The sequence below is a fragment of the Seriola lalandi genome, unplaced genomic scaffold, assembly GCF_002814215.2.
Source record: "Seriola lalandi dorsalis isolate HSWRI2012SDOR001 ecotype SW California unplaced genomic scaffold, Sedor1 jcf7180002054544, whole genome shotgun sequence".
In the NCBI taxonomy this organism is placed as follows: domain Eukaryota; kingdom Metazoa; phylum Chordata; class Actinopteri; order Carangiformes; family Carangidae; genus Seriola; species Seriola lalandi.
This window is the reverse complement of record NW_019525097.1, coordinates 5610320-5624494: the sequence shown is the minus strand read 5'-3', so window position 1 is coordinate 5624494 and position 14175 is coordinate 5610320. Positions and strand designations below refer to the sequence as shown.

At 41.8% G+C, this 14175-nt stretch overlaps 2 protein-coding genes across 2 annotated transcripts; one reads left to right on the top strand and one right to left on the bottom strand.

Annotated features, from left to right (window-relative positions):
- Positions 1-2183: 2183 nt before the first annotated feature.
- Positions 2184-8337, bottom strand: LOC111661437 (uncharacterized). Its single transcript, XM_023414999.1, has 21 exons — positions 8228-8337; positions 8086-8144; positions 7903-7989; positions 7681-7802; positions 7451-7594; positions 7193-7291; positions 6923-7093; positions 6502-6604; positions 5928-6148; positions 5323-5479; positions 5029-5240; positions 4821-4935; positions 4420-4619; positions 4202-4316; positions 3951-4120; positions 3752-3846; positions 3323-3453; positions 2987-3176; positions 2633-2774; positions 2435-2531; positions 2184-2276 (listed from the first exon to the last, which is right to left on the bottom strand). Exons 1-21 carry the CDS (start codon positions 8248-8250, stop codon positions 2206-2208), a joined length of 2724 nt encoding a protein of 907 aa, XP_023270767.1. The 5' UTR covers positions 8251-8337; the 3' UTR covers positions 2184-2205.
- Positions 8338-9693: 1356 nt separating this feature from the next.
- Positions 9694-12586, top strand: LOC111661425 (delayed-rectifier potassium channel regulatory subunit KCNS3-like). The gene is made up of 2 exons (XM_023414990.2): positions 9694-9817; positions 10423-12586. The coding sequence occupies exon 2, from the start codon at positions 10427-10429 to the stop codon at positions 11924-11926; it is 1500 nt and encodes a 499-aa protein (XP_023270758.1). The 5' UTR covers positions 9694-9817; positions 10423-10426; the 3' UTR covers positions 11927-12586.
- The last annotated feature ends 1589 nt before the right edge of the window (positions 12587-14175 follow it).

The following is a 14175-nucleotide window of genomic DNA, read 5'->3' as shown; positions in this document are numbered from 1 at the left end:
ATCACACAATTCATTATTTGATGTCAAATGCAAGGAGTTCCATTGTTACAACCTACCCCACTACCAGGGTATGTTGTAACACAACCTGGGGTATGTTGTAACACAACCTGGGGTATGTTGTAACACAACCTGGGGTAAATTGTAACAGCAAGATTGAAGAACTAAAAACTGAGACTACACCACAAAATATACATCTATATAAGTTTATTGTGCATGTGCCAACACTAAAGCATCTTCCTGTGCTTCACTAAGAACAAAAATAACTCATCACTGATGGCTAAATGAAGAACAGTGTCAGTGTTAACATTAAAAGAGCTTTTTTAAAGAACATATTCTGATAATACCTATGAATGTTACACATACAGGAGGTCAGAAGTAGCTCATAATCCACGCAAAATTACAGGAAGACGTTTGACAATTAGTAAAACAACAAACATGCACACTGTGTCTGTCTTAAATGATAAAACATGAACTTGAGTGTGTGTATCTGTGTGTGTTATCCATCTAATCAGAGTGATCAGAGTCACAGTGGTGACAGATGTATGTGGGTTTTCCAGGGGTGCAGTTTTCGTGGGCCCAGAACTTGCAATTTACACATCTGATCCACTTTTCTTTGGGTTTGGAGTTTCCAAAGGGCTCCATGCACACAATTCAAAAATCATCTTCATCTGGGGTGTCCTCACCCTTATCCTTGTTCTTCTTGGATCTCTTTTTGGCTGTCTTTCTCTCTGCATTATTTTGTTTGCGTTTCCTCTTTCCAAATATGGCCATTTTCACATTCTTCTTACTACTCCTCTTCTTTTCTTCTTCCTCCAAGGCCTGCTTGACTGGTGTATCTGTATAGATGTCTGACTTTCTCCTTGTCGTACCAGTGGTCTTTCTTGGCCCTGCTTTGGGAAATGGTCTTACAGTAGAGGGACTACTGTGCATTGAAGACTTTTTGACTGCTGTGATAGCCCACACTGGGCAGCTTTTTGAACCTTGTTCTCTGAGGTTCTGCAATTTCTTGCAGTATCTGCTCAGTGTCACATGGCAGATGGAGTAGTCTTTGGTGACTGACCTCACGGCTTTTCCCTGCCTCACTTCATCTGATGCAACTAAGTACATGTGCAGGCACACCCCTATTTGTTTTCCTCACCCACTGTCTTGGCATACTGAAAAAAAGGAGTAGGATAGAGAAGATATGTGAATTGTGATTATGGGGATGGTTGTAACATTTTCTTATATGGTGTTACAACTATCCCCACCCCTGTCAGCCAATGTTTACCTAGCTGTATCAGCATGGTGGTTTGAAATTAGCATAGATGAAATGACTCACATTTTACATAAGAACCTACTATCTTACCTGATACAAGTTACAGAACTCAAACTTCAACAGTATCAGTACTAATCAAAATATAGACTTGGTCCCAAAAATTACTTTACCTGAAAATTTATGTTTTGACTGTAAAATCTGCACACTTCCTCTCACAGCCATGCAAATTCACATGCAAGATCAGGGAGGAAGTGGTTATACATGAAATTGATCACATGACTCTTATGTTATCCCTTATTGGTGAAAGTGATGCCGTTACAACCATCCCCAGTCTCCCCTAATTGAACAATATAAAATGTGTGGTGGAGATAGAGTAGTACATTTACTCTAAGAACTGTAGTTAGAATTTTTAGGTACCTCTACTTTGAAATGCAGTGGAGATACTCAGAGGAAAATATGTACATTCCACTCCACTATATTTGACAGCTTTAGTTCAACTAGCAACATACTGCAAGTTCAGTTTACTGAAGCATGTGCCTGTTCTGGGTTCCCTTTCTCCCTGGAGCAAAAGTTGACCCCCTCAATTGTCACTGTATGATTTGTACTCTGCCTTAAATCTTATGATTGAAGACTGTAAACTTGCTGTAGCCACTGGCTATTTTAAAAAAAAAAAAAAATAATAATAAATAGTTTAAGTATCACTGGAATGAACCTCTTCCACTCAAAGATTTCAGTGAGAGCTCATCTCATTAAAACTTGGGTTTTTTACTGTAGAAAAACTATACTATTATAGCAAACAGAAAATTCAGCCCACAAGCAATCTAACGCGATACCATTATGAAAATCAGTTCTCCAAATTGAACATCACCCCTCCACCTCTGGGGTAATATTTCCAAGAAGACAATGCCAAGTGTGAACTCTTGTAAAATCATATTTTATTATTAGGATTGTTAGCTTATAAGTATGGGTCCTGACGACAGATGTTTGAAACTGTGTCCATCTGAAACGGCACGTCTTTGACCTGTGGACGAAGAGAAAAAATATTTTCAAAAGATGCTCACTTCTCCAAATCAGATAAACACTGACAGATTTGAATAAAAGCAAAGCTAGAGATAGATACTCTTTGTACTAGTGCTTGCAAGGCTTAACTGTATGATATCATTGCATGACATGTCCTACCTTTTATCTTGTTTTGCTGGTTTGAACACTGCCCGTTACAAACTCCACCCAGTGGATTTCTGGCATCACAGATCATCACATCACAGTGGACAAAGAGCTGCAAGGTAAGAACACATTTAAGACTATTGCGATTGACATTTCCATGTTTATGTCACTTTTTCGTCTGTAAACCATGAGTATTCTTAGAGTTTAAATTACCTGGTGACTTAAGTTATCCTGATCTTCAGCAAAGGCAAACATCTGGACCTCAAAGCGTTTGAAGTTAGAGGGATACTGAACTCTGGCATCAACCCAAACAGGATGGAACACGACCTGGTACGGGTCTACTGGGTTTGCACAGCTGGAACAGAAAAGCACAGTTAAAAAAAAAATAAAAATAGTGCCCAATTGTCTGTTTCTATTACACTGGATAAACAATGCTGCTATTAGTTGTACTTTGACCATCATTCTTTCTTCACTTTAGCCACCAAATGCAGGTTTCTCACTCTTGCTCACCCTTTGCCACAGACACCACATTATATAGGAAGACACCAATTCCCAGTTTCAAATTACCCATCAATGATGAGGTTCCATCTGGGTTTGGAGGTCCTGTCATCATTCAGTGTCGCCCAACAGTTCTCAAGCTCCAGCGATACTTTGGGATTTGTTGCCCTCATCAGCTCAAACTCAAAATACAGTGGCTGCTGTAAGTACTTCACAAGAGGATACTCCTCAACTCTGCTAAACATGCTGTAGGAGTCGTCTGAGTGAGGAGAGACAATACATGTTGACACGAGTCGTTATCGTGCATTAAGACTGAGTGAACAAGAGTTATGTGCATAAATAAAAAAAAATAATGAGAAGGAAATGTTGGGAAATTAGTGTCAATGCATTCACAATTTCCCTTACCTGTAGCGAGTCTCATTGCAACTTGCAGCTCGCCTTTTGCATTTTCAGCATAAGGTTCACTCCTTCGAGGTCTGGTGTGGAAGGCTACAGCATGGGTCGTGTTGATATCATAGTAACAAGAAATCCTTAACCTGAGTAAAGACACCCATGTGATAGACTTTAAATGTCGTCAAGAGTGGCAAAATTTATTTTAAAAATCTCCATTTGACATTGACTTTTACATTCATTTGGCCTTGCTTACATCTGTGATCATACCAGAGAATAATAGTGTCAGTTCACAGATCCTAGGTGGACATTCATGCCATTATAGGGATGCAACTACCTATTTTGATTATTAATTGGTCATGTCAAAAAACAGTTGCTCATTAATCTTTCAAAAAAATAGATCAGTTGTTTGAGCTCCATATGTTAAATTTTTAAGACACTCACTCGTACTCAGGCTCTTCTGTTTTTGGATCCCTCGTCTTTTGAAGTTCATCTGGCAGGGAGATTTCATTTTCATACAGCATCACATTGGGAAAAAACTAAAAATTAAAAAGAAAACAAGTGGAAGGAAAACTTAAAATTGAGCAGGTCAGTCTCACAGTTAACAGTCTGCATCAGAAAAACATTCAGCAGCATACCATACCTTTCTGGTCGTCCCACAGGAGTTCCCAGTGAAGACGAAGTAAGCGTAGCGGTCGTTGCTGTAGGAGGGACCACAGCTAGTGTCTCTGAGGGTGAGCTGACTGGGGTTCAGACTGGGAACCGACTCTAATTTCACAGCCAGAGCCGTTATGGTTCCGTTAGGAAAACACTCTGAAAAAGGAGGAGGATCACCAGTTAAGGATGTGTTGTGCGTTTTCTCAGTGAAAAGTGCTATTTTCTCTTAAAACAAACCGGTCAGCATTGAGGCAAAATTGCAGGCTAAAGAGAATTCTTGGACAATTGTGTTGGTTTCCGGATTACTCAGAACCACGTCAAGTCTGTTCCTGATGGATGACGACTCAACAGCCTGAACAATTGTCAGAAACCAAAAGCACAAGAATTACAAAAAGACATTATATGGAGCATAATCTCCTCATCAGCAATGTCACAATTATCACTGTTGAACTTACCTCAAACACAACATCAGGGGCTGAAAACGGCACTGCCAAACTCAAGTGTGTGCCGTTCTCCGAGAAGCCGTACTGCTGAGCCAGACCTGGGGTCAACAGTCGTTTACCCACCATCGTCTGAAAGTTGAAGCCCTCGGTCCCATATTTCACGAGGACATAGAAGCTTTGATAATCACAGCCACCAGTGATAGAGGGAGGAACTACAAAAGCAGATTTTAAAAGAAGACACTGCATTGGTTTACAGTTCTTGTAAAGAGTCAAAATGGCAGTTACAGCTCTTTGATTCATTTAAGTTGCAACTATTAATTTCATTTTAGCCCTTTGTGCATACTACATTGGCAAGACTGACAAATTATCCCTCTTGTTCACCTGTTTGGAAACATCTATCATAGAGTACAGACCTGTGTCTATCAATTTAGCTTCCAGATAAGCCGTGTGAGAAAATGGCGCAAACTCTGGCAGGACCAGCAAACCAAAGGTCAGGTGAAGAGAGTACACCGTTACTCCCATTTCTCTCTGTTGGGAAATGGAAAGAAAGATGAGCAAACAAAACAAAAGCTGCCACCACCACACAGTATTTTCAGTTCCCAAGCTGAAGTTAAAGCGTACCGTTTGTTGAACGACAGGGTCCGTGAAGGGCACTTCAAGTGTGAAGACCTTTGAGCTGCTGTTAGGGGACATGTGCTCAAGGACTTTAAAGCCTCTGGCACTGCAGTCTGCCACGGACAAAACCTCAGAGGGGAAGGTAATGTTCATTAGTGCCACATCTGAACCAAAAGGCCCAAGCAGCACCTTAAATATCCACTCCTCTGGAACAGTGTCTGTGAGGCAGAAAAACAAAATGAATGAAGGCAACTGCAATCTATTTAATAATCACAAAAGCACCATAATTACAACACTCACTGTCAATAACTTGTGGAGGTTGAGACAGCAACGGTGTGGTGATGGGAAGGAGGACTTTGTATCTGGTGTCCTCGTTAGTGGCGTCTTCAGTCCAGAGCAACTCGAGCATGGGCTCAATCGTGTATGAGGTGACGTACTGATCATCCTGAACATGACTCTGCAAAAACAATGTCATGACATTATGCACATTGAACAAAAACCTGGCCTCGCCCTGAATCTTGCTTATCTAAATCTTTAGTTGCAAAGAGAACCGTTTATTCTTCCTCTTGACACTGAAGAAAGATTTAAAAAGAATACTGACAAGAACGGATTTCAGAGAAGTGGAAAGTCAGCCATTTGCTTTTGGACTGTACATACCAAAAGACATTTTAAAGAGAAATCATTGAGTATTTTTTTTAAAATTTGAACATGGAGATTTGAAAACCTCAACTTTTCAAATGGTCTGTCATTGTTGCACTTTTGAAGATTTATGCTCAGTTCTCTAAATCTGTTTTATATAAATGTATGGAGTCATGGGAACTCTTGCAGGCTGGACAGAGTTATATGCATGACACAAAAACCTAATATAAAGAAAATATATAAGAGTAAGTGTCAGTACTACTGACCTTAAAGTAGCCACCAACGGCCCCAACAGGAATTTGGATGACGATATGAATGTCACTGATGAACAAGGCGTATTGTCTGGCAGCCATCTCAGCAGCGTCCAGTCTCTGGCCATCTACGCCCATGTGCACCTCCAACAGGTTGAACTGTCCGGAGGAAATCAGCGGGTCGATGTGCCGGGGCAGGTGCCAGGTGATTTTGTTTGGAGTGAAGGAAACGCTGCCTGTACAGAAGGAATACACATGAAGTAGGAACTGAAAAACTATAGTGGCAGATTTTAGGACCTACATTGAGGGCCAGTTCAAGTCCACTCTCCTTAAAAAGTATTACTCATTACTTTTCATTTTATTCATTCAATTAATGAGGGTGATTTCCAGAAATGTTCAACTATTAAGTCAAACACTAATCATCAACATCCACCTTTAACATGTTTAATTGTTGACTATAAACTTCTTCCAAATGCCCTACAAAAAAAAAAAAAAAAAAAAAAAAAAAAAAAAAATACTGAGTACATGATCTCAGTGTCCTGAGTGATGGCTCTGGCCCCAGTTACAGTTCTCCAAATATTTTCTTTACCCTCCAGTATCGGACAGGCAGCCGCTGCATCGATTTGAGTCGCCAGCCACTTCTTTTCAAAGATGGTAGAGGTTCTGAGCACGGTCATAGGCACTCCTGCTACCTGCAGGGTGAGGTTACACAACATTATGTGTAAATGCTTCGTTTAGTCCATTCAACACTTTAATGGTAGGATATGCATGCATAATGCAATGCAAATATAAAAAGTAGCCCACCAATGTATGTATCTGTGCCAACTAGATTTGAGACAAAGTAATTAATTTAAAAGGCAGTTTGATCACATTGTGTGATCTAAATCCAAAAGGCTGCAAGTGTAGGGAAGTTATGTCATCCCCTCAGGCTGCAAGTAATGTAACCAGAGCCTGCCTGAGGGATGAGATTTAAAATCTGGCCGTTTGAAATTTAACTGCACTGGACTCACATTCTGGGTGTATGTTTGAGGCGAAGTCTTCAGACTTCGCAGGACCAGCCTTGAAGGAGTGTTTGCTATCCCATAACCACTTCTCTGGGCCTCAGTCACCGTCATAGTCTGTTCCTCAGGAGTGAAGAACACGAGTGTTGTGATTCTGAATCCAGCATCTATTGGCGTTTTCTGTGAGGCAAATGTGAAGAAATGTCACGTTTCCAGATTTAGAAATAAATAAATAAAAGATTTAAAAAAAAATAAATAAAATAAATCAGCTCATCTAACCTCTGCAGCTCGTCGAGGATCACCAAACTTTGAATTAGCTGCTGGGACGGGATGTCCAGGCAGGGCATAATCATCTGGAGCTGCCCTCTTCACAGACACCTAGAGATAGGCAACTCTGTAAGTGATAATCCATCCCTCCCTCCCTCTCCCTTCTACAGTGACTTCAAATGTACCAGACTTGATGCCTATATGGGACATAAAGCCACTTATCATACAGAAGGGAACATGACCCCTGAGAGTCCTGCAGCGTTCACTTGCCTCCATATAGTTACGATTACAGACTATTTCCCTGGAGGCCCAGGCAGGGTAGTGGCAGGTTTCAGCCACCTGGTACAGCTCATCTTCAACCATCCGGTTCCCATGCAATCGAAGATTCAGTGTTGTCTTGTATGCTCTATCTTCCTGCAAACGCACAGAGAGGAAACTCAAAGCCACATTAGGACACATTTGGTTCTGCTTTACAAGAATAAAATCTCCAGTCTTGTTACCAGGTTTTGAGCAAAACAGTTTTGAAGGGAGGCATAAATCACGGTGTTCCCCAGCTGGTCTGTCTTCATGCTGAAGCCACACTGAGACACTAAACTTGGCGTGAGAAGGATGGCGGAGTTATCTGAGGAGGAAAAGAAAAAGAAGGTAGTTAGGGAAAAAGTGAGACAGTTTAAAAAAAAAATAAAATTAAAAAAAATAAAAATTCAGAATTGTTAACCTACTTATGACAACTGCAACTTCAAGCAGATTCCCTCCAAGTGGACCAACATCCACACGCATGATGTTCCCCAGACATGTTGAGCCGATATCTGCGATTAAAGGTTTATATTAAAAAAAGTTAAAAACAGTATTGTTAAAAATTGCACTGCAGCAGCTGAAAAATGGACAAAACAGACAAAACATACTTATAGAGGGCTTCTTTTGAGCTTCAATGTTCACCACTGCTATCAGGAGAGTAATCCACCTGAAAGAGATTGAATCATTTTCAAATAAATGAAATCTGAAACTGGGAACATGTAACAACATATAAGAACAAAAACTACAAACCCTAATCCGACTAAATAACCCATGGCACGAGACGTGGCAAACTGGTCACTTTAGAGCCCCTGTTTTTGCAGCTTTTATTGAAGTTTTTGTTGGGAGTAAACTCTACAGGCCTTGAGGGAGGTTTCTGCTGAAGAAATACAGCCACACACAGGTGGATCCTGTTACAGCCTGATGGGGATAATTGAGTGTCCTGTGATCTGGCCTGAACCGAATCTCATCCGCAGCACTATGAGGGAGGTAGATTGCATTTCTGCCTTTTTGATTTCAGTTTTAAAAATGTGCATCTCATTATAACTTTGTTATTTTGATCATCCACAGCTCCTTTAATCACACATGGACAAAAATATATATATGTGTAACAAAGTTAAATGTGCTTTTTAAATGATAAACTATTGGTAAGAGGAATAAAAGAAAGGAATATGTCAAAAAATAAGTTAAAGATGTAAGTTAATTATCCAGGATCATGCTCTAACAAAGGGGGGATATTTTCAGGTTTTTGTGTCATGAACCTTTATAAAGTGCAGTATTGGAACATTCATCAAACAAAAAAAAAAGTATAAATAAATAAAATCTTCCTTCCACCTTCCAGCCACATGCGCCACAAAAAAATTATGATCTGAAAAGTACATTTCCCCCAATGAGACACAAATGTTAAAATGCTACATTAATTTTAAGAGTAGTGCAGAAATAGACCATAACACTCAGGGTTTGGTGCGTTTGGGGAAGAAGAATTAGTTTTAAGCCATAAGCAGCACATCTGGGAGATACTGAGGATGTCTTTTTATTGAGGTAATAAAAAGATTGAAACAGCTCTCAGCTGGGACAGAGAGGTTTGTCGGTAGAACTTGTCAGATTGTCTCGTAGATTACAAATTGGCAACCAGTTTGGTTTATAACTGGTTGTAGCTGCACTCTCACCAGCTTTTTCATCTGCTGTTACAATAAAGGTATGTTGTATTTGGCTTTTGCTGCCAAATCCAGTGTTACTGCCTGGCTTGGCAGTTAGCCTGCGAGCAGTGCTTTTTCACAGAGGATTGAAATGTCAGTGTGTGATTTTTACTTTCTTTACTCCCTCCAGCGTGCAGACAAGCTGTGGTCAGCTGCCTTTACTTGCAGTAGTTTCACTCAAACACAAGCCAAGTGTGTTTTCTTTTTTTTCTTTTTTTTTTGATTAAACGTTTAACATGCATTCAAGTGACAGTAGGTGCAACCTTTAGAGAAAGAAGGTCTATGATCTTTCAGAGGTTAAATATCACAACTGCACTATAGATTCCTTAAGAAATGTTATACTCTTATACAAATACCATAAAAACACATTGTAATATTACAGTAGGGTGTTCCTACATGTGTGCAGCCTCCCTCCCTCCCCTCTCTCCTCTCCTCTCCTCTCCTCCTCTCTTGCCCCTCCCTGTTCCCTGTAAAAGGGAACAAACTGCTGCCGTGCGGCTGTCCTGCCTTCAGCTCTTCTTGTCCTGTCCGTGAAGATGCAGCTCCGCACTCTCTCCACCGACCTGCTGTTTGCGGCACAAATGTGAAAACTATAACAACCGGATAAAAGTTATTTTCATGGAAAGAAAGGCTCCAAGTGCAGGTACGCTGCAGTTTTATATTTTCCATTCAGATTTACAAACAGACTTAAAAGTAACAGACTTATTTGCAAATAGGGTTTGGTGAAAAAGAAAACAAAGAAATGTTAGATCTACGCTTAATGCAAAGGTCAGCACAGTGTGCATGCAAACTAGCACATTGATTTATCCAGGAGAGAATGGGAAATGCCCACAGAACAATACAGTAATTTACACATACTGGAAAACAGTCCTTGGGATGATGTGCGGGTTCAGTTTCAACTTGTTGCCTCTCATTTCCTCTGAGTTAGTCTAGTCCGCTCTGTAATTTGATTCTTCTGGTGATAATCCTGTTCTTGAGCCCTCCAAGAAGTGACAGTACCTCACGCCTCTTCACTCACTCCAGTACAAGCCACTTCCTGTGTGTGCAGTATTGATTTTTTTTTCCCTTCAGAGGACTAATGTGTTCTACAAACTGTGCTGGCAAATATGTCTTGATAGACATCCGTCCACATAAATGTACCTCTCACAGTCCTGACTAGATGCTTATGGTTCATTTTCTTGTCAGAAACAAAGTCTATAAACTGACAGACTTCATTTTTTGTTGTAATGTCTCTGCACGTTTCATCAGGACCATGGGGTATGGGCAAATCCTCCACCAGCGTGGGAATGAGGAGGACCAGGTCCACCTCAACGTTGGAGGGGTACGACATGAAGTGGATCCAGACATGCTGCTCCGCTTCCCTCACACACGACTGGCTCGTCTCCTCCGCTGCCAAAGTGAGGCGGCAATCCTGGAGCTGTGTGATGACTACAGCCCGGCCGAGAAGGAGTACTACTTCGACAGGAATCCCCGGGTTTTCCTCTGTGTTCTCAATTTCTACCACACGGGACGTATCCACATGATGGAAGAGCTGTGCGTTTTCTCCTTCAGCCAGGAGATCGAGTACTGGGGCATCCAGGAGCTCCACCTGAGCCCCTGCTGCAGCAACTGGTACCATGAGAGGAAGGAGTACATCGAGGACAGAGACTGGGACATCCGGAGTGACGACCAGCAGCAGCCAAGCTTCGATTCTTCTTTCGAGGAGCTCTCTGCCCTCGATAAGGACCTGGCCAAATTTAAAGGTGCCTGGTGTGCAGAAGTGAGGAGCTACGTTTGGCTCAGGCTGGAGGATCCGGGTCACTCCACAGCCTCAAAAATCATCGCCGTGGCCTCCCTCAGCGTGGTCTTGACCTCTATTGTTGCCATGTGCGTCCACAGCATGCCTGAGTTCCAGCGTGTGGACGACAACGAGAGGCCCATCGAGGACCCTGTCTTGGCCGTCCTGGAGGAGATCTGCATTGCCTGCTTCTCCGCCGAGTTCATCATCAGACTGATTGTTGCACCCTCCCGCAGGAAGTTCCTCGGAAACCCCTTAAACATCATCGATGTTGCTTCCATTTTGCCATTTTACGCAACTTTAGCTCTGGAGACAGCCGATGAGGAGGCCGCGGAGGAGAACGAGGACTTAGAGAACGTGGGGAAAGTGGTGCAGGTTCTGCGCCTCATGAGGGTTCTCCGAATCCTCAAACTGGCTCGTCACTCCATCGGGTTGCGAGCACTGGGAGCCACCGTCCGCCACAGCTACCACGAGGTGGGTCTTCTTCTTCTCTTCCTCTCGGTGGGGATCTCCATCTTTTCTGCCCTCATCTACTTCGCAGAGAAGGAGGAGACGGAGACAGATCTGGGGACCATCCCTTCAGGCTGGTGGTGGGCGACCATCACCATGACCACAGTCGGTTATGGTGACACCTGCCCGGTGACACTGGCAGGGAAGATAGTGGCCACCTTGTGTATCATCTGTGGCCTGTTAGTGGTGGCTCTGCCCATCACCATCATCTTCAATAAGTTTTCAAAGTACTATCAAAGGAACAAAGCCATGGAGGGACAATGTATCCCTAAGCCTGAGAGACAGGACCCAGAACTCCCTTATTATAACATCAGAGACTTGTTCACAGAGAGCGTGTATCCCTTCATTGGAGGTATCGCCTTCAGGAACAGTGAGAGCAGTGCAGGGGACGATACAGATGCCTCCAGTCTCCAGGACATAGAGGTGTATGATAATGACACTTGTGAAAATGGGGCAACAAAATGAGATCTCTGCCATTTCACCAAGTGTCGCTCCCTTTACGACTGCAAGTCACTCTGTGCCTCTCAGGGCAGAGCGCTCCATCACTGACCCTGCCTTCCTACACTGTCTTCCTCCTGATATTTTACAGAGAAATATCGTGGCCAATGTTTTTTTTTTTTTTTTTTTACAAGGGAATAGCTTGTGAAATATACAGCCTCGCTAAAACCCGGAAATCTAAAGGGAATTATCTGAACCTTGCTCAGAGGTTTGAAAGCCCATTTTCTGCTTGAGAAAACTGCAATGATGCATGTAGGAGGCCATAATGTTAATGTTTTTCAAAGTAATGTCCTGTATCGATTTGTCTGAGAGTTTGGCAAATACAAAAGTCTAGAATGACAACAACACTGTTTGATGCTTGAAAATGGCATTATAGATCTCTTAAGTTGACTGATGTTGCACAGTCTGCATGAAGAAAAATAAAAGTAATATAAATAGTTGCGTAGAATTATGCAATATCATTGATGCTGATGAAGAGAAGCCACACATCTCACTCACAGCACTGTGGAAAGCAATGATATGCCAGGTTATTGTTATAAAATTTTTCTTATGGACATTGTGTTGGCATGCTGGGTGACTCCTGGGGGCTAACTCATGTGGACATGAAATAAAAGTCAGTGAAGTGAATCAGAAGAAATATGCCTCTCATTTGTCACAGGCCATACAATAAGTCGTATTACTCACTCGTTCTGGAAAAGGTTTTTAAATTCAGGTTTGCGGCATTTATTCATCACCATATATCTGAAATTATCAGACAATGTGCAGGATTCCACTGCAGCTCTTCCTGGATACAGTGACTCTTAACATCTAAATGGAAATCATCAACAATGTCTTTTCTTCAGTATGAAAATATGTAATGTATTGAAAATATAGAGGAAACTTTACCTACCCATTCCTTTCCTTTCCATGGATTTCCTGTCCTGTGTTATCATCTTCGGTTGGACGAGCTTCTGTCCTATAGAGCCAGAGATGCAGGGGTCTCAAAGGTGCTCACACAGTTCACCAGAAGCGTCTTCTCTCAAAGCTAACATGTACTTGTACTTGAACCAATTATTTTTTGATTGCATGTTCAGATGGTTTCTTATCTACGGGCCGAATCTCATGGCAGTTGAGCAAAAGGTTATAAACGGACATCAGTGAGGAGCTGAGGAGGTTGGTTTCTGTAAAGATACACACTTCTTACTTTACAGCAGGTTGTGTTAAGGGTAACTGCAGACTAACGTGAACAGATAAGCCAATTACTCTCTGGTTATTTGTTAATAGTTGTAAATGAGTTTCGATCACTGGGCTTCAGGTGTGTGTCACATAGGAGATTAGCATATTGCTTTATCCACACTTTCTGTGTTTTAATTTTATCAGCTGCCATTTATGGTAAAGGGGAAACCCCCGAAGAACTGGTACAGACAAGCAGAGATTACAGATGCAGAGCACATTGAGTATCGTAGTGTCGTCTTTATATGGATTAAAATGACAAAATAAAAGTGTAGGTAGTGAGGGAACAGTGCTTGAGGCGCTGCTGGATTCAAGTGTAAACAAAAGTGTAAAAATGAACTATGGCTGCCATGAAACGATAATGGATGCAGATGATGATCATTAGGGCTGCTAGACTGACACTGACTAATGCTGATGCAATGAATATCCCAGGACACCTTTATTAGAATAAAAGACTAATTCAGCAGCGTAGAAATCTGTAACTTTCACACACTGGCTACAGTATGTGAGGTGAAAACAAGAATAGCAGTGTTTGTGGGAAAACAACATGAATTGATTTCTACTCAGATATTCGGTGTAAAGACTCTTGGGGAAAATCTGTAATCTTTAGTCAATGTTTGTGCGATCAGTGATACCAGTCTTTGTGCTGAGGAATCCACCACACGAGTTGCTGATGACGATCCAGCACCACCGGCAACAGATAATGATATTTCTGTGTTCCTCACCATTACTCTCAGGCTCATGACTGTAGGCTTCCCTTCTGTTGAGGGAAGTGGATTTCAATATTCTGTCACTTTGCTGCCGGCAAGAATGCATTCACATATAGAACAAATGTCAGGCTGGGTATTTTATATTTCCCATAATTTTCCACAGCTGCTGGTGACATCTGACTTCCACAAACTTTATTATGAGGGTTGTTGTAGTTGTTGCAGTTGGTTTGTTATTCATAATCTGCAGTATAGGCTGGACCTGGAGGGTACTTAAAGGAAACAAGACACTGTACT